The 20,057-nt window shown below is 39.6% G+C and overlaps 1 protein-coding gene across 1 annotated transcript; it reads right to left on the bottom strand.

Annotated features, from left to right (window-relative positions):
- Window positions 1-12,303: 12,303 nt before the first annotated feature.
- LOC108670153 lies at window positions 12,304-19,404 on the bottom strand. The gene is made up of 3 exons (XM_018157607.2): window positions 18,320-19,404; window positions 15,851-17,961; window positions 12,304-15,070 (listed from the first exon to the last, which is right to left on the bottom strand). Exons 1-3 carry the CDS (start codon window positions 19,148-19,150, stop codon window positions 14,116-14,118), a joined length of 3,897 nt encoding a protein of 1,298 aa, XP_018013096.1. The 5' UTR covers window positions 19,151-19,404; the 3' UTR covers window positions 12,304-14,115.
- Between the last annotated feature and the right edge of the window lie 653 nt (window positions 19,405-20,057).

The raw sequence follows: 20,057 nt of genomic DNA, 5'->3' as shown, positions 1-20,057 counted from the left end.
TTTCCCCCCTCAAAATGTGCAGACGGAAGGGCGCGGTAATTCTCTTTGAAGCGAAGCCGAATGCGCGGCCGCAACATAACCGGAGGCCATTGAGGGCGTAATGGATCCATCCAAACCTGCCTAAATATCTAAATCTTGAATACCCAGCAGGCACAAACACAGCACCAGCCTAATGACACGACAGTGTACACCATTGAGACTGATGGGATTGCAGTTTATCGAAACTCATGCGGGTAATGCATCAACATCTATGCACCAACAACAATTTCTAATTAGTTTATTGTCTTGCTCAAAGAAATTATAGACAGTAAATCTTTCACGAAATTATGTTATACCTTTCGTTTTAACTCAAGTTTTTCGACTTGAATTTATGATCAATTAAAATTGAGCCCATAAAGAGCACACATTTTCAGAATATTTGAAAGAGTAAAGCAGCATGGCTAGTCCTGGAATTCTTATTTCCAAATCTATTTTTTCCAATCATTACTGCAACTACCTATCATTCGCAGATATCTAACATCCTAGTGGCAACGTTATGTATGAAATGGTGTTTCACATGATGCTAATGATATTATAACACGAAGAGTCCGACGTAGGACGATGCCACTGAAAATGAAGTTTCGAAAGTTTCACGGATCATTAGACATTTGAGAGACAAAACTGTCACTGATCCGAGGAATTACAACTTGTTGAAGTCTCTTATAATGATCACAGAACGATCTCCATGGCCGAAAAACCCTTACGACGATACGCACGCATGTGGGTAACTCATGTTTAAATTCATTATTTTATGACTCTTTGACGAGCATCAGCAGCTTTGTTTCAATCACATTCGAATTTCTCGTTCAAACAAAAACTCTCACAACAGCCCCTCGGCCTCGACACAACTTCATATCGTAGAAGAAAAAGATCGTCCTGAGCGCCCAAGAAGATGAACTTGAATGTCAAGGCACGACTGAGTTAGTAATCCACAATTTTCAACACTCGTCAGCACTTTTGATGAACCATTGCATCGACCGAACATTATATTTAGCGCGTCGAACTTATTTGTAAACTCGTGCACACCAACCTTCACTGCATTATGTGGACCGTAACAAGAAGATACGTTTATTCAAGGCAGCAGCGAAAAAAATTGAACAATTCGACAGGTAAATTATAAAAAATTAAAACGTAGCTTACAAACAAAATGAAATCTAAATGTACCGACCGATAAATTTACCAGCAGCTAGACGAAAAACAACTCGAGTGACTTATAGCTTAGTCGTCAGACAATCATCTTTGAATTAAAGCGGACAAAGAATATAACGTAATTAGCAGAGCTTACTGATAGCTAGGTTCCAGTTCATCATGATTCGACTGAGTAATATTACACAAACTAACAAGTCAAAGTGACTCGCAATTCTTATTGAGAACACTCAAGTCACAAAATTCAAATAAGTTCATAAGTAGTGATATTATCGATCAAGTAACCTTTCAAAAAAGTACTAAGCGTTAGAACAAGCAACACTTCAAGTAACTTCTCATGCACTATATCGGTGTAACCTTTAACACATAATAGAAGTTATTTCTCGCTCAACATGCAAGGACATGAAACCATAGCGGATGTCATACAGCCCTTGAATGAGCGCCGTAGTCGCGCTAACTCTAAGCCCAAATGTTCCAGCCTTGAGACTTGGGCTCAAACTTGCACAAACCTTGCAAATCTTGCATGGATTCGGGAGGCGTTTGGCGGTGCTTACAGATGCCTGACTCTCTGAAGGACAAACTCGGATAAACTAAATACTCGCTAAACTCGCTAAATCAAGTAGTATACTTTAATAGAGACGGTCACAACGGTCCTTTGTTTGATGTCACTTGCGTTCATTTTTGTCACTAATTTTCAGTGAAAAATACAATAAAAATTACCATACGAAGTTACGTTTTCTATATTTTCAGGGGGAAATAATTTGGCTCCGACCTATTAGCCACCCAGAGCTCGGCCAGTCTTGGAAGTGACGACTTTAATTTGACCAAAAACGCTCAGGTACACTTACACTTGTTCAAGTCCTATGACGGTCAATCCAAACCTGTCAAAAATTGCGGGTTTTTTCATACCCGGCTTATGTGCGGCCAACGATTAGGCAGCACCATTGGTGCTCTGATAATGCCAATATGGTTAATACTTGGAAAAATAATGGAGAGCTTCAGCAACTTGACGAGTTAGTTGTTGAATGGGCATGATCGCTCAGCTCAGCGCGATGTGCCAAATTACGAGGGTCAAATTAAAGCTACATTGGAAGTTGATAACAACTAAGGAAACTCTAGAACTTGATAACAACTAAGGAAACTCAGCCTTTCGAAGTCAATCAATCAACCTATAGTGTCCTAATTATTTGCTGAATTTTAGATAATACCGAGATTTGACCATAATTGGTTAGGTGTAACTTAAATAGGCATGTACTCAAAAATGACATCAGAATTGAATGAAAGTTAACCAAGCAAAACCCGATAACATCATGATCAACTCAAGCTGAACAATATTACATAATTCAATATGAACTATGCAATGACAGTATACATGTACATACATCTAAAAAAGGATAAACACGGCATTCACAGACCCATATAGTGAACATAAAAACGACAGCAAGCAAGTATTTAATTGGCATATATTATTTTTTATAATCTAGAGATTTAATAATTCTTTAATCTCCTACAACTGCATCAATGAGCCAGTGTGAAAAGACTTTCATTAAAAAAGCTGTTTGCGGGCAATTTCTTACGAAATTCGAAATTTTTTTGCGCGCCATCAATAACGATTTCGCGGCTGCCAATAGGTGACCAACATCCGCAAATAAATCCTAAGAATAATGCATGTGGTTTGCTATATAGGTATGGCCAGAACCTCGCATAATATCCAACTCGCCACAGTTACATAGGTCTACTTCTCCCAATAATGAAGCAGCAGTCAGTCACGTGGCGACGCAGCAACCGATAAATAAAGGCAGAGAGAAGATAACTTCTCGCAGACCTCCTGCAAGGTTGGGTCGTCCGTTCATTATCATATTGTGCCGTTCATTGCATAGCTCGAGATCCTGGCTTATAGCAGCCCAGGTCACAAACTCCAGGCATCTCCTGCCACTCTAAGCAGCTCCTGCCACGCGATATCGGATCAGCGGTGGCTGTCACTGTAGCATTAATTTGTTAGGCCAGATTGTTATTATTCAAGTATATGATCATCGAATAGTGTTGGATTCCCTTTGGTTCGGGGAAGAAATACGGTCTAGTCAATCACAAAAATAGTCCCGAATAATGAAATATAAACACAAAGCACTATTTATTAAGCAGATAGCATATTTTGTGCTTATAGTTCAAGAAAAATTAAGCTCATGTTCAAGTGAATAGTACCACCAATATTTGCATCTTATCGGGAACGTAACGGAGTCTCTACGTTTACATACGGGATCGTACCATAATCAGTAGATACTGTAAATAAAGGTTTATCCTACCTGGGCTATAGTCAGCCATGCAATAGAAAGTACCGGTACCACAATTCTATCAAAGTTGCCTACGTTACCTATACATTTTACATCTAACCTGGCCATGATCGATATTCATAGATCATAGCCTATATTCATAGATCATAGTATTCATAACTGTTCCAACTATTAGAACTTGGGTTATATGCATTCGTAATTCAATTTAAATCTATCTGCCACAAATCTTGTGCTGCAATCCATCAAACTGAATAATCAAGCCAATTGTAACGCGCAAGCGAGGAGAGAACCAGCGGGATTATTTAAAACAATGAACGCGGATTTTTCATAAGCAGAAACTCGGCAAAATGTAGAGAGACAAAAGAAAATCTTCAGAAAGAGCTTGCCATTAACAGGTATTGTGCGGCCGTGGTTCTATCAGAACTCAGGACCGTTAATGCAAGGAACAATCAACGGACTACAACAACAGCGCACACCGTACGATGACCGCGGGTTCCCTGAATTCTAGACTTGATTATGTCGTCTAAAAAGCTCATCGACCTCGAGTTGCATCTATAATATTCATGTTTTTATCAAGCTGATATGTGCCCGGTAAGCCAAAATTTACATAACACACAAGTTGGTTAAAATTTACTCAAGTGATGAAATAAAAAATAACAACAATCTAAAAGCAAGTAAGCTTGATTAACAAACAACCAAAAGATAAAATCATTCTCTTTTGAAAAAATGCCGGTTTCAACGATTTTTAAAGTTGGTCAGTCTTCAAAATTTACAATAAAACATTGAAAGATCATCCCTGCAATCATTAAGGTTATTAGGACTCATTGCAATTATTACTTGACCGCAATAATTACAGCAATATTTATCAAGCGTGCAGCTAAAGAAAAGTTCCAGCCAGGAGGAAAAAGTAATTGTACAAGAAATGAGAAAAATATTATCTCTGTACTCAAAACGACTAATAAAGTATTGTTACTTCATTTCGGTTTAAGATTTGGGTACACGCAGCCATTGAACCATATGATCGTATGATGTAATAACAGCCTGGAAGCTACCAAGGCGGGTGAAACAGGCTAGTTTGCCTCCTCCACCGAAGCCATAAAGTATAAAATTTCGAAAGATCCACTAGAGATCGCATAACATTGCTTTTCAGGACTCATAATAGTAATAACAATGCATCATTTGTCTAATATCAGACAACTGAAATACAATAACTGCTCTCTCCTCATCATTACGGGCAGACGAAATGAATACTCCAAAACCAAAGCCCAATTAGGGCTGTCGATTCAAGAATCTAATGCACCGAGGCATGCAGGACGGGGAACATGCAGATAATGTAATTATTTCAGCGGCATTTCGGTCTGCGGGTCTCCTTGATTTTATTGACTCAGCATGACGGAAGTGAGTAAAAATTGAGCCGTGTGAAAACTTCAGAAGTTCAAGCGAACGCACTCATATGAGAGCTGCTTGGGTTGTCACTAAAGAGCGCAATAAAGAGTAACATGACAATTAAAGTTCCATTTTAGGCGGTAAAGAGAACACAGCACGCGCGGAACTTAGCGCTAATCGTAACCTAGACGTGTTTGAACGCAACAAGCGTAGGAAATTAACTTTGTTTCAAGAAGGAAAAAAAGCTGTACTGAAAGCACGGACACACCGGTCGCCAGGCACAGAATTCTACTTTGTTCCGCAAGCGCGCCCTGTGGCGGGGTTACAATGTACCAGCATGCAATAGTACATCTGAATCTCCCAAGTATCTCGCATGTACTTCATCGACAATCCCAGTTCATCACAGTCGCAGTCATCACAGTAGGTATTTTTTTGGTATGGCAAGCAAATATAAAAAAATTGAAATTGGATTCATTCAAACTTGCAAATTTGTTTGCCTCACTTTGAAGTTGGGTATTACGAGCAATTATTATGCATACCGGATAAAATTGAACTATATTCGTTTTTTAGCCTTAAAAATTTGTGTGTGTTTTTATTAACCTTGTTCAAGTTACATGGTTTGCTTTCCCAAAAAATGCAGGATCTCAATTTCAGAACGAGCAAATGTCACGCATTAGGCATAATATATTTCAATGCCAGGCGTACTAAAGAAAATGTCAGCGTTGAAAGAAATAACAAAAAGCTCTGAAATTGTTAAGTCTACCGTATGAAATCCTGACGTTGAGACGCAACGGATGCAACGCCCCAGAAATTGTTTTGAATTTAAGTAGCCAGCCAGAACGCCATAAACCTTCACCCGCGCCTGGAAGAGGCCATTGCAGAGCGTCAAGAGGAGCCGCGTGCTGGCCGAGTCCTCCTATGGAGACCCAAAATTATTATGGAACGCAATTGTCAGAAATTTAGAGGAAATTTCTTTTGTACCAATCCAGATTTAGGACGACTGATGAACCAAGATTGATTTTGGTTGTAGTGAGAACTTTCAGTTTGGATCAATCAATAACAAGGGTTTTTGAACCGGGCAGTGTGTGTGTGTGTGTGTGTGTGTGTGTCGCATCAAATAGAATTCGTTTAGATCTTATTATTTGAACGACAATTAACTAGAACAAGAAGAAATAAACGAAGTTACTACATATTAATCATTGTTATGGAGTTAACTCGTCGATATAGCACGAAAATACGAAAATATTTTGCAAAATATTAGTCGATTGTCTTGGTTCATCTATGTCATTTTCATCTAACATAACACTTAGGCCTGGAATTGAGGCTGCGGCCGTTGTAGCGCGGCCTGGCGAGCGTTCATTTCGACATCAGAGGCTCATTAGCCGCATTGTTTACAGCGATGGGCACATGCCACGAGGTGCCGACGCAGCGTTTCTATTTCTCTTTCATTCAAATATTCGTCGTTGCAAATTAAATTGGACACGATGCCTTAAAAGCGAAACTGGGTAACGCGGACATCAAACTGACATAAAATCAACTTTCTGTTCTAAACGAAATATTAACGACGCACTACGCACGGTCACATCACAGAAGAGCATTTTTTCCAACTAGTATCGGGCACCATCTAAAAAGTACGAAATAAATTTACTTCATAACAAAATAATATAAAAATTCAGTTTTTAAAAACATGTAAAGCAGGTAAATCTCTACGTAAAGCCATCTTCAAGATCTAGCACCCAAAATTTGAAATTGTCACAATCTGTTTTCCATCATTAAATTTGTAGGAGTAAAAAATCTGTGATGCATGCTCGCAATCCCGTATATTCGATGGATGTTGTCCTCACCACACAACGTTCGTTATTATTGCACCAAAACACAACCCGGAACGGTTTGCCGCCAACAAATACTCGGCCTAGACAAGATGATATCGAACAAACTTCCCTCATATATTTATGAGTATTCGAAAACAAATTCCATTAGAATGTGCATCGCTTTAGTCTTTGATAGACTAGATCAAAAACTAGGATGCTCGTTTGGCGCTCAAAATTCTTTCATTGCTAAAATATGGTGACTCGAGATCTCGTCAGGGAATTAAAATATAAAGAAGACACGGAATTCAAAGGAAACCACTCTGCCGGCACTAATAACATCAACAGAGGCTAAAAAGAACAGAAATCTCGAGGTCCACTCCTATCACTTTGAAGATTTTGCATGAATTCGGCAGTTCGAGACTCGCTTTCGACAGCGCATTTTTGCTAAATTTTAAATTCTACGGGCGGAAAATCAAGGAGCTAAATGAAGTCGCCGATGTCGAACAAGATTTTAACCACGTTTTCTAGGTAATCAAATTTATTCAAGCCATTGGACATTTCCTGAATTTTTTGAAAAACTCTGACTTTGAAGCAAAACTACGCCGAATATTCTGGAAATGAGGACATAGTTTTCATGAATAATGATGAAGTGATGAAAAGTGGACGTTCAAAGATAGGCAACCGACATGAAATGTCCTCGCTTCATAGCTGATGCTTAGAAAATTATTTTGATAAAGGTTGCTATGGAATACTTCTACACAAGTAGGATCAACGGCACAGATCATCGAACGCAAAACGATACCGGTACTCTAGCAACAGCACCAAAAAGTCCTAAAACATCTACACATCATTTACTACTAAAGATTGAGCAACATCAATTGCAATGTTTATATACGTCAGCACATCGGAAGTGAAGAGAAAGCCTACATTTGTAGGACCGGCACCAACAAGTTGTTCACCAAAAGCCGTAGCGAAAAAAGCCGTGTTAGAGAGAACAACAGCACAGACACAAAATCCGGGGCCACAACATGTCATGTCAGCAGCAAATCAAGAAGCGCAGCTCGCGGTCACGGCACCTTCCTGTGTACGTGATCGGTTCACGTCTACAGCAGCATGCGCGACGCCGCTAAATGGAGGGAAACTTTCTTAATCGGCGGCACGCAAGAGTCTTGCATGGAGCTTTATGGCGAGTGACATAATAAGCGATGTCATGAGCTCGCACGTACAACAATCACTTCTTTACTCAGAATACGTGTGTCTGGTGGCTATTCGGGAACTGTGATTTGAGGTCATGTTTGCATTTAGGTTGCGTCGTAGAAATAAGAAAAAATAGGGATATTGAGCTCAACGCTGAAACTAATGCACAGTTCTTCTCTAGAATTCTTGTTCAAGGTCACATTTGCACCTGAAGCTGATCGTTGTTAGCAGGAATCAAATTTGCACGATTCGCTGACACGCTTTCTCAACTATGATTTTGTAATCGGTCAAATTCAGTTTCACTAAATTATAAGGTTAGGTACAAACCTGCATAATTTTCAGTGTTGTTCGCAAAACGTACCGGCGGAAAAAAAGTAAGAAGCGTCTATCATGGCCCCGCAATTAGTTCAATTTGATAAAAACTAAATTGTTCTAAAAAGCAAATTAACAGAAAAGAAGAGGTCTGAAAGTCATGGACACTTCAAGAAAAGTATTAAAGTAAAGTATTATGTCTTACATCAAATCAATTTCCTAGTGCTTGAACGCTTGCCTGCAGCCCCTTTCACACAGGGCAGTAGATACTGCGCGCATCAAAAATGCCGCGGCAGTATTTACATCGCAGTCTTTCACACGAGGCGCTTTTTACTGCTGGAATCTATCAGTTTTGCAGTGCTTTATGCTTCATCAGTCCATCTTAAAAAAGACTACAAACTGTGAGAAACTGAATAAAATAATATGCGGATTCAAAATCACAAGTTCTGAATAAAACCACACAGAACAGCTAATCCGAATAACACTTTCGATCGGGAGGAAAAATGAACTATTGGAACGTCTACTAAAGCTTCAGTTTTTCACAGCTCTAGAATTACGAAGCGCAACTCATACAATAAATTTCAGCATTATCAGCTGGTAGAATAGGACATAAAATTAGTCTATTTTCAGCGTGCATGGCTGGTCGCGTGACAGGATCTGGAGACAGGTTAATTTAGCAGGCGTGGACAGCCCCAGGCTCCGACTTCAACTGCTTGCGTAACTACGCCAGCGACGTCGCGAGAAGTAAACGTACACACGGCTTGTCTAAAGTTGTATATTGCCTAATATCGTAGAATTTAATTAAAGGCAAGACACTTTACTTGTCATTTAACCCATAAATATTGTTATTCCCGCGAGGAGATAGAAATTAGTATTTAAGAGTCCTTCATTGACGTCTCATAGTCTTGCAGATGTGCAAGAAGATACTTTAGAGTTTAAATCAGATGTCAAGTTCAATTCAGTTATCAAGGATGAATTAATCTCAACATGTGAACCACTCAGCGCGAAATCACAGTAATTTAATTGATATATGTTTACATATTTTTCATTTCAGCGACTTAAAACACAGTAGGTATAAAAATTAGCTTAAAAACTAGTCATTTCCGAAGAATAATACACAACAAACTCGTTCATTCAACCTCAAGATGATAAAACAGAGCCCCAGATATTCGTCGTGTGCCAAGCATTCATCGTAAAAGTTCGTATTTCGAAAGAATCAACTAGACTTTCCATGGTACGAAAATTCTCAACTCCGCTTCGTCCAAACCAGCTGACAAGCGCTCAGTAAATTTAAAGCTTTCGTCCCAGTATCACAAATTTTCTCATATTTTTTACTCGATCGTAGTTTTGATGTACATCAGATTGCTTGGTTCCCTACGTACTTTGTCCTCGAGAAGGCGCAGTGTCAATTGGATTCTACCTTGTATTTTAACTCGTCAATTAATCGATTGCACGACCCGTTCACGATAAGTCCATGAAAAAATCCCGTCACTAGGCGCATAATGCTTCAGCATTTCAATCAGCATCCATGGTGAAGTTAGTCTCTCGGAAGCCACAACATACACCAAAGCAATAAACCTGAAATTTGTTCAAGTTAGATTTAAATTTTGCCAGAAATTTATGAAGTTGAAGTTGACACTGAGAATATTCAACTGTACTGCTTCCAAATAAAAAACTCATCTCTAAAAATACTATTAACCAGCCGTTTCCACGATTTATGACTTAGATTTTTTATACAATTTGGTAACCTATATTTGAAAACTCATTAGTAATTAAAAAAAAATTTATGGGTCAATTCAAATTTTACACGGGCAGGCAACAATCGTGGAGACCCTGTTGAAAGATAGTTAATAAATTAGTGACATCTCGTGAGAATCCTACGATTTTTGCTAAGTTTACTCACCAAATGAGTTGGTCTGCTTGAAGCAACTCGAAGCTAGGAGATTTTTTCATTCAGAAACGATTTGGGCTGATATCAGATTAATTCATTGTCACTTGAGATGAATCACGATATCACCATACAGAGCGAGGTGCGCAGGAACAACAAGAAAGAACCATACACCAAGACAGCGCAATGCAGACTGGCTATGACTGAACTCTGAACAGGCGGTCACTGAAGAATAGATTCCTCGCCACTAGGTGAACCGTAGAGCCAGAAATCCGGGATAAAGGAATCGGCAGAAGTTGTCGCCAAAAGAGTAGGTCCCAGCGATTTCCTTCCGATTTCGAGGTCCGTCAAAGATGTGGAATGTAAATTTATATCATATTGATAGGTTCCTTTTCCTCCAGGCCGTTTTGGATTGGTTTGTCAAACATCAGTACTCTTGCGATTATGTGTTTAATTAAATTAAGTTTAACGTAAATTTTCCCCCGATTAAACATCAATTCCTTTGAGTTTCTAGGTGAGTTTTTGTAGAATAACACTACTTGGCACCCAATTTCAAAAGTACAGACGATTCCAGATAGTCATAGTCTTATAGTTTTCAGCGTGCGTAATGCTCAAAAAGAAAGCACTAACATAATAAGTGACTCCTGCAAAAGTAGATCCTGCGCGGGATTGAACTTCGCTTCCGAAATGAAACCCTATCCCGTTTCGTGCGATAGTTTCTAAAGCATTTTCTCCGCTAATCCGTCATGCTTGCTCCGAATAATGCTGGCAAGTTGCATACGATTAAGGAACTTCGAAGAAAGATCCTACTCTACAAGAAGTTCAGTGAGGCTTAATTTACTAGTAAGTGGTAACTACAAAGTTCACTACAATTATGCGGTATGATTACACGCTAAGAGAGACAGTGGGAGCGAATTGAAGTCCAATTTAAACTCGCGTGCATTCCGATAATGTGTTGAGAAAAAAACGGCGATTGAGAGTAGAGCGGTTAATTGAAGGTCAGTAAACCATGTTTAAGATCGTAATCGAAGAAGTTGAAAGATCAAAGAAAGGATAAGTCGAAAAAAAAATTCATTAGATTTTGAAATTATTAACAAAATTTGGTAAAAGCGATCTGTACACCTATAATCTAAGTTAATGTTATTATTGTTCATTCGAAGCGAAACGCTGGGCTACTGCTCGCCCTCCGGCTACAAAAATCATTCATGTATAATATATTTAGTGTCCGCTATTGTCGTTAAAGCCAATGTTGAACCACTAATCTGCTGACGGAAATTAATTACCAGGCCTTCAGCTACTAATAGCATTGAAAAAGGTAAATGTATCCACGAGAATATTGGTTAAATAGCATGTGCGACAGACTTCATCAATGTCTTCATAACCACTTTGCTTAACTTTGTACATTGAATACTCCTTTTACAGCGCATGCGTGATGATGGAATTCGCACAACCCATCCGACAATTGAGTTGTTGGATTCAGTTCGGAATTCGCCGTCCGAAACTTCGAAAGAGCAGCGCTGGGGCTACATATGCAATAATGCATTCCGTAGATCTCATAAACTGTCAGGACCCACAACATATTCGCGACAGCTAGAGTAGGGCAAATAATGCGCAATACTATTTGGTCCTTCAACTAAGATCCGATCTTTATCTTGATGGCGTCGTCAGAATGATGATTTCATTGCTTTAAAAAGAATAGAAACGAAGGCGTGCCGCATGCCATATGTCATCTATTTTTTGGCATAAACAAAAATCTTTATACATTTGTAGCCACTCGAAAGAAACCTAAACTCACAGAATAACGTCTCAGAACAGTGAACCAGATATATATTTGTTTCGGAACTTGCAATTGGAGCTACTCCGTCGATTTTTGTAAGCTAGGTTCGCATATACGCAAAGCGAAAGCCCAAACTATCACTCTAAGCGTTTGTGTATTGCCTCTGCCAATGAGGCATCTGGCAAGCCATAAAATATGTTCAGCCATACAAGATCACATGTGTCAAGTGAACGCCTCCTCATGCGTCAAGTCGTTCTCTCAAAGTTATGGTCGCATGTGTCAAGAGTTAAGTAAATTACCAAAATACTTAAACTATTAAATTCCTCGGACACAACGCACGATGACTTGACACTGAACTTGCCTGGTACGTCCAGAATAAAATATAATGTTCAATATAAAAAAATGAAGTTTCTAACTGAAATTCCATACAATGTCTTGGGAAAATAAAATTTGTCAAATAACACGCTCATGTATGTTCAGTTATTTAGCAAGGTATAACAAATACTATGTATGCTATACAGTGGAACTCTCGCAACATAACTTGAGGATTCGTATGCGCGATAATAATTACATCGAGATCAAAGCAGCAGTTTGTAGGCAGTCACAATTTGCCACTAAACAAGAGATGCTTATGCATAACAGTTTTAAGATTTTCCATGCGCGAAATAGGAAAATTTGTAGATGATACACAAGTAATTATAATGTCTTTTTATACTATTCATACACACAGATTTCATTGTTATTTGATGAAGCTGTATTGGTACCTTCCCAAGCTAAAAGAACTGGCACAAAAAAAAATTACAATAGAGCGACGAACAATCCTTAAATACACAAATGAATCAAGAGCCCACAAACTGGTTGAAAAATCTGTAACAAATTTATAATTGGTTGAAAATCGAGCTTATAATTCTTGCCCTATCAAACCGCTGTCTAGGTATAACCAACAAGATAGTTTTAAGAATCAAATTTGAAGAAAGTGCACCAAGGTTGAACTGTGGGATATTAAACGTTTATGTATTCGTCATTGCGAGTTATTAGCTACACAATATTCGAACTGTAATGGCGATCAATATGCCGACACAGTAAAGAGCCTGAGTAGACGATATCACAAAGCCCGATTACATTTACATACAATTCATAAAAGATAAAAGTAACAATGACAATATCGGCCACAATAAACACACTTTTAAGATCCTGTTTATCATAAATATTTGCTTTTATTTACCGAAATTCAAATCTTATTGTTGGGCGAGGCAGCTTTTAGACGAATGTTAATATTTTGGAAGCACCAGCGCAAAAATTCATAGTTATTACTCGGATTCTTGAACTAAATATCGTCTTTTTAACCTGAGCTTTCAGCAAGAGAACAAAGAATTTACATCAACAGGAGAAACTTTTATAGTATCAGTATTTACATGCATTGATAAATTACACTGGGAAACAGAATTCCAAGAAAGGAGAAAATTGCATTGAAAGGAGTTGAAATTTTCTCCTAAAAAAAATTTTCAACTGAAATTTTTTCAGTTGAAAGGAGTTGAGATGAAAAACTAAGAATGATAATAATTATATCATTAGTCACGTTCAAAAAATTGTATACAGGGATCAAAAGGCAACAAGTAACGGCAAGTTTAGCAGGTACAGTTTAGTCCAAAATTTCCTACTAAAACAGTACGTCTCGTGCCAAAAGCAAACGGACTAGTCCACCCAAACCTATGATGCAAGCAAATGAATAGTATGAGGAAAATAAAATAGCGATACGCCAGCTGTCCAATGAATAAGTTTTAGAAGAGATAGAATTTAATATCGAACGAAAAAAGACAATGCACTGTTAAGTGATTTGAAGCGTGACGTGCGTCTCTTGGTTCAAGTCGAACGAATTACAAAATTTAGTCTAACTCGTTAGTGTACAGGTTCAATGCATTGTGTTTTGCCACATAGTTCAATGCCAAAGAGAAAAATCAAATGTTCGCTCGAAAGAATATAATACCTGTACAGCAATACCGGTATGATTCAGTGAAGAACATTATCTCTGCAAATAAGATAATTAGTCAAAAACAGAATAAACTATTGAGGCCTTGAAATACATAACACAGTAGTAGTTGAATTGAAAGCAGGAAAATCGAGGAAGTTTTTGAAACAAGCCTAGGCCGAAAACAAGCATTCTAGGGTGAAATTTTTCAATACTTCTTTACTCACACACTCGAAGTGAAAATCGCATTTACAAAAAAAAAAAAAAATACTGAACTGAAAGAAAAAATAGCAGCTCTTCTAGGGATTAAGAATTGGTCCTCGTACAAAGGCTGTCCTGGGGCGATGTTGAAGTGCAATGAGAGCCTCGCACGTGACGATCACATCTTCATGAGCAGGATTTTGTACCCCTTTCGTCTGCAGAACTCCCTCCACGTACTCCCGCATCTCGGCTCGGTTGAAGTTGGCTGCGATTTCACTTAGAGACTTCAAGTCTAAATCAAAGGGGTTCGCTTCTTTAGTTCTCAGAAATGCCTTAAAGGACCGAAGTTTATTGCGCAAGTCGATGTATTGTTCGCGATCTTCGCGAGAGATGCCCGTTTTACCAATGAAATCGTCGAGCTTGGTGAGGGCGTTGTCAACCATGCTCTGGCTGCTCTTACAGCCGATGTTCCTCCAGCCTCTCTGGACCTGAGTCAGCATTTTCTCCCCTAACAACACCCCAGGGGCTTTCTTTATTTCTGGTAATGGAGCAAAAGAGCCAGCTGAAAGCTTCTGCTTTCTAAACTTGTTAAGCAAATTAGATTCAGATGCAGTAAACTGTTGTTCGTTGTAACTCATCGATTCGGGAGGAAAATCGATTTTGGTGAGCTTCTGGATGACTTCCATCGACTTAGCAGGAAGAGGTTTGCCACCCCCGAGCATGGTGGTCAGATGTGTTACTCGCTTTTCCCATGTCTTGGCGAAGCTTTTCTCGAGCTGCATTTTCCAAAAGACGAGCCACACGCGCTCGACGGACGCAGCGTCCATTGGTTTGTTGTCCTCGGTGGGCGACTGTAGGGCCTGACGCATAAACTCCTGGCGCTGCTGCTCGTACTTGCTGTGCGCTTTAGGGTTAACGCGTAGCTTCTCCACCTCGACTTCGTGAGCGGCTCGCAGGGATGCGATGAGGCTCTTCAGGGCGCTTTCGTCCGGTAAGCTACCACCAGATGACGTGGCAGAAGTAGCAGCAGCAGGCTGAGTTTGCTCCCCACTTCTGGAAAAATAAACGTGAGTAAATAAACATTAATTTATAATAAACATTCAAAACAACTCAGAACAAACACTGAGACGGCATCTTGATATCAGCGGAAAGCGAGGCTCATGCTGAATCACGCATCTCGGCAGAAAAAAAACTTTGAATATCGCCTGTAGTTGCGTTAACTTTGGGAAGCTAATATAAAGCAGGTTTTAAGTTTCAGTTTTATACACAATGGACGTTTTATATCCAGCATTATACAAAATTATAGTCTCCAGTATTATATACAATCAATCCTGAAAAACATACTATTGTCACTATGGTATAGAAAATGGATATCGCAAGCCAAGTACACAATGTCAAGAGACGAATTTCATTTTCATGAACTCTAATGATTTCAAGTAACCGCGAAAACGTATTATTCATTTTGGAATATAGTTGGGATGATGCTATCATTCTATTCCATGGGATGAATTTATTTTACATTCAAATAAATACTATATAGCAAGAAATAATTGATAGCGCAAGTCCGTAAGATAGGTACATAATTTCAGTGAATGCACGATACACTTGTATAACAGCGGCATGGAAAATATTGTGCAATCAACGGTTCGTGAATATTTTTACCCATAACTGAAACGAATTTCCTCGTGACATTCAGACAACATGATTGAACCACCAAACAGTGCCACTCAGGAACTACGTATACGGTATTCAGGATGATAAACCAATATATGATTCAATTTTTACAAATCAAGAAAAACGCCAAAATTCGTTACGCTAAATGATAAAACTTACTCTCGTGATTCTTCTTTTGCTTTCAGTCCAAAGCACACGCGTTTTCGCTCGGGGTCTAACACGTCAGGGGCATCAATGTGAGGGATTTCAGGCAAGTTCGCTGCGGCAGGAACAGCAGTAGAGGAAAAAATGTCGTCGCTACCGTCATACGACGGGGCATTCTTATAATAACGAGACATTAATGAGAGAGGAGGTGGAGCAGGAGGCGGCGAGGGAGCGGGCATAGCAAAGTCTGTGTTAGGGGCTGGATAACGGGGAGGCGAGGGACGATAACCTCGACGTTCATGATACTCGAACTCGGAATGTCTGGTACTAGTCGGAATGCTATTGTCGGGATATCGTCCATCAGCATCTAATCGATGATACACAGACCTTGGATGCACAGGATCTTCGGGATAATAACTAGGTTCTCTGGTGTACGGTGAGGGGTATGAATGAAAGGGAACTGTCAACCTGGCTGAATTATCAGGGTACGTAGGACGGTGATCCGGTAGGGGATCGAAGAACGGAGTGCCAGGAGGTGGTAGGAGGGGAGCACGTCCTGGAGACCTTGAACGACGAGGGGCAGAATAGTATTCAGATCGATCACGAGGAGGAGGTGATCTTGACCATGAATGGCGTCTAGTGTGGCTCCGAGCTCTCTTTCCTGTCTTTCCAACATTCATGGCGTCATTACAATACTCCAGCCAATTTAGATCTTGGATGGTTTTCTGGCCACATTGAGACAGGCACATCATGATTTTGGCAGCAGTTTGAGGCTTGGCTGGCCCAAAATCAGAAGGTGACACAAGAGGAATAAAGGTTAGGCAGCCATCCCGCTCACGTTTGTACAGAAAACTACACAAATCCCATGCAGGTAAGCCCTTCATTCTGTTGGATTGCACGATGTACAAGTTGACTTTGTCCACAACTGCAAGATGGTACTGCTTGATTTTCTCAAGTTCGTTATTTGAAGGGACGTCTATGAGTTGGCACGAAGGTTTATGAGCGGATAATTGAGTTTTGAAAAGTTCGGGAAAATCTATGGGACACAAAGTTGTCAATACGACATTGGGAGACCCACAACTTTGCTCCAAGGCCTTGCGCACACGTACAAGTTCATCGTAGATGTGACTGGGTGGAAGGAAACGAGGCAGGCTAATCTTCAGTGCAGAGCCGCACGAGCAGTCGCTCAAGGAGTAGCTGTGCAGAAACTCGGACACATCAAACCAGACCACGAGGATGCTGTATTCTGGCAGCGGGAAGTGCCGACGTAGAGAAGTAACGATTGTGACTGACGTGACCCGCTCCAGAAAGATGAATTTTGGTTTCTCGCGAGTTATTTTCTTTGGCCAGAATTCGTCCATCGCCTGATACTTCTGATTACACACAAAGAAAATGGAACGCTTGGTCGAGTTGAAGTCAGGGGGTTGCTGCAATCTACAATAAGATTGATAAATGTCACTAATGCGGGAACTAATGCCATTGAACTTCTCAAGGTCTGGGTTAAATCCTTCAGACAAAGTAGGCAGTTTGATACATGTGTCTTCTAATTTTGCTTCAACAGGGTTACAGAATATTTCCCAAGAGGGCAAGTGCTTCAAACGGGAGAGATCTTCGGAGATCATATTCTGCGTGAGCAAGTAAGTAAACTTTAAAAGTTTCACCGTTGTTTCGTTGCACAGCTCAACGAGCTCCTCCGACTCCTCAATAGACAGTGTATCCTTGTGCAGTTCAAGAAGAGTGCAAACATCAGCAGGTAGAAAATCGGCAAAGAGAAGGTCGTGTTCATCCCCGTAGTAAGTTTTAAACTCTTGGCGTATTTTCTTCATGTCGGCGATGGTGTTCTCAAGCGTTATGAGGACTCCTAGCTCGTCAATTGTGCGCACGATGTCCCGTAATCCGACGGAGCACACCACCAGGGACTTGCCCTTGACTGACACTTTGGGTATCAGTTCTTGGATGGTACTTGTGAGAGTGAAGAGTGACAAATCGTCCTTGCAGTAGAGGAAGGGTCGGTTTATTGGGACGCCTTCCCATGCCTCCGAGTTGTACAGGTTGTGCACGCGAGAGTCGCCTACTAGATGTATCCTTTTATAGGCCCATTGTTGGGGTAGGGCGGATCCATTAACCTGAAATTGAAACTCCAGTAATGTTAATAGATGACAGACATCTGGTAATTAATATTACCTATATTACTGACATTTTACGGCAATTGGGAAGTGAAATGGAAACTTGTTCCACAGGTGACATTGTACAAAAACGTGAAAAGAAAAGAAAATATGAACCTAAAAATACCTTCATGAATAGCAGAATGATGCACGGAAAGGCATGCATGCCGAAATATCATAAATACCTAATAAAAATGAATAAGCTGTTCACGTTTTTTAAGAATCAATTGAAATTTTGATCCGTAAGTTAATAATGTCAACAGTACTATAGAAGCCAATGTTAACTTGAGAATCTAAAGAACAGAGACAAAATACTGACCCGATAAACAGAACTTGACACGTAAGTCTGCCCAATCAGAGCTAATATCAAGAGCCTGTGCTGTTTCATCTTCTCCTGGACATCAAAAGAGAACTTTGCATCGCGTGCTTCTTCCAAGGCAATTGCAGAATTCGCCAAAAGTTCCTGGACGTGTGAGGAGCTCACACGAGAATATAAAGGAGCTTTTTTTGCACAGCTGTCATTGATAAGTTCTTGGTTGTTATGGTAGTCAATATGGCACCCAATTTCTGAAGGATGCATTAATTTCCGTTTGTCTCTGCTATCATTAATTTTTCTGAAATATTTGAGGAAATTATTGAGCTCATCACTTTTAACTTGTGGCGACTTTTCAAAGATTTTGCTGACGCTGGTCTTGACCTTATCACTCACTGTAGGTTCATTCTCGGCACCATCAGCATCTGAAGGCTCCACAACCGAAGGAGATATTGCATCCACATATGATGCTTCATGGAAAATATCCCATGAAAACAAATACAACGAAGGCAAACTTTGGATTTCTTTTCTAGGAATGATCTTTCTGCAAAAACTTTCACTATTTTCTCTGGAAATGTCATTCCTCCTTTCTGGCAACCTCCCAATCTCTCTTTCTCTAAATGATCTGCCATGCCCTTCACTCATATGGTAAGCAAAGTCAGGGCCATGGTGGTCAAATGGTCTTTCCCGTGCAGCCAGCATGTAAGCAGGATCTTCATGAAAATCACCGTAGCTATTAGGAGGATCAGAAAATCTTGGTCCATAGTAGGAACTCTGGTATGATGTATGGGGACCACCACGGTCCCAAGTTTCTCGGCCTCTATGCCTCCAGCTCATTGTTTCAGCGTTGAGCAAGCTCAATCATTAAATAAAAATCACGCAGGTTCCAGTAATTACACTTTTAGATCAAAGAGTATTAGAGAAAATTCATTTTAAGATCCCTGGAAAATAAGATTTTCTAATAATAGTTTTAGCGCCGGCATTGTAAATATATAGTGACCGTTTTGGCATGTATGCAGGATACTTATTGCGTCCAGCACGTGAACATTTCTTTATTCATGGAGGAGAATAGTAAGGCACAGCAATACTTGGGGATAGGATGAGATCAGAAATTAGATTTAATTATAATTATACATACATGATAATTATACATACACACAACACTTCAATTATACATACATGAATTTGGTTTAAATACTGCAAGATAATTAATTTATAATTTGATAGAAGTATAGGTACTTTTTGAGTCAACGTATAACTACCTATCAAATGTTGATGTTTGGAGGCTGGCAGGTATGATGTGTGTGCTTGGACAGAAAGAAAAAAAAAGGAAAAAAATCCAAGGGATCATGAGCCCGACACGGTGGATAAGAAATACAAATTACATAGTTAGTATATTTAGGTGACCTGGAGTCTCCCAGGTTTACTTTATTTTAAGATAACACAATAATGTAAGACCTGTCAAGTTGAATGAGCTGCATTCACGTATTGGGCATCTCATTAAAGGATCATCTGATTTGCACTCATATGGCCTGACCCAAGATTAGAAAATTCCTATATTTTACTCGAACCTTTTCATGGTTTCACACAATGTAGTAGTAGTTTGACACAATGTAGCGGTTTCACACAATGTAGTAGTTTCTCACAATGTAGTAGTTTAACGATAGTGGTTGCACACGATTCTCTATTGATTACTCCATTCAAAAATAAAACGTTTTCAAGATCCAAACATGATGGTTCAAAA

This window comes from Hyalella azteca, unplaced genomic scaffold (genome assembly GCF_000764305.2).
Source record: "Hyalella azteca isolate HAZT.00-mixed unplaced genomic scaffold, Hazt_2.0.2 contig6416, whole genome shotgun sequence".
Lineage (NCBI taxonomy): Eukaryota > Metazoa > Arthropoda > Malacostraca > Amphipoda > Hyalellidae > Hyalella > Hyalella azteca.
The sequence above is the reverse complement of the archived record's forward strand: the minus strand, read 5'-3'. Positions and strand labels throughout refer to the sequence as shown.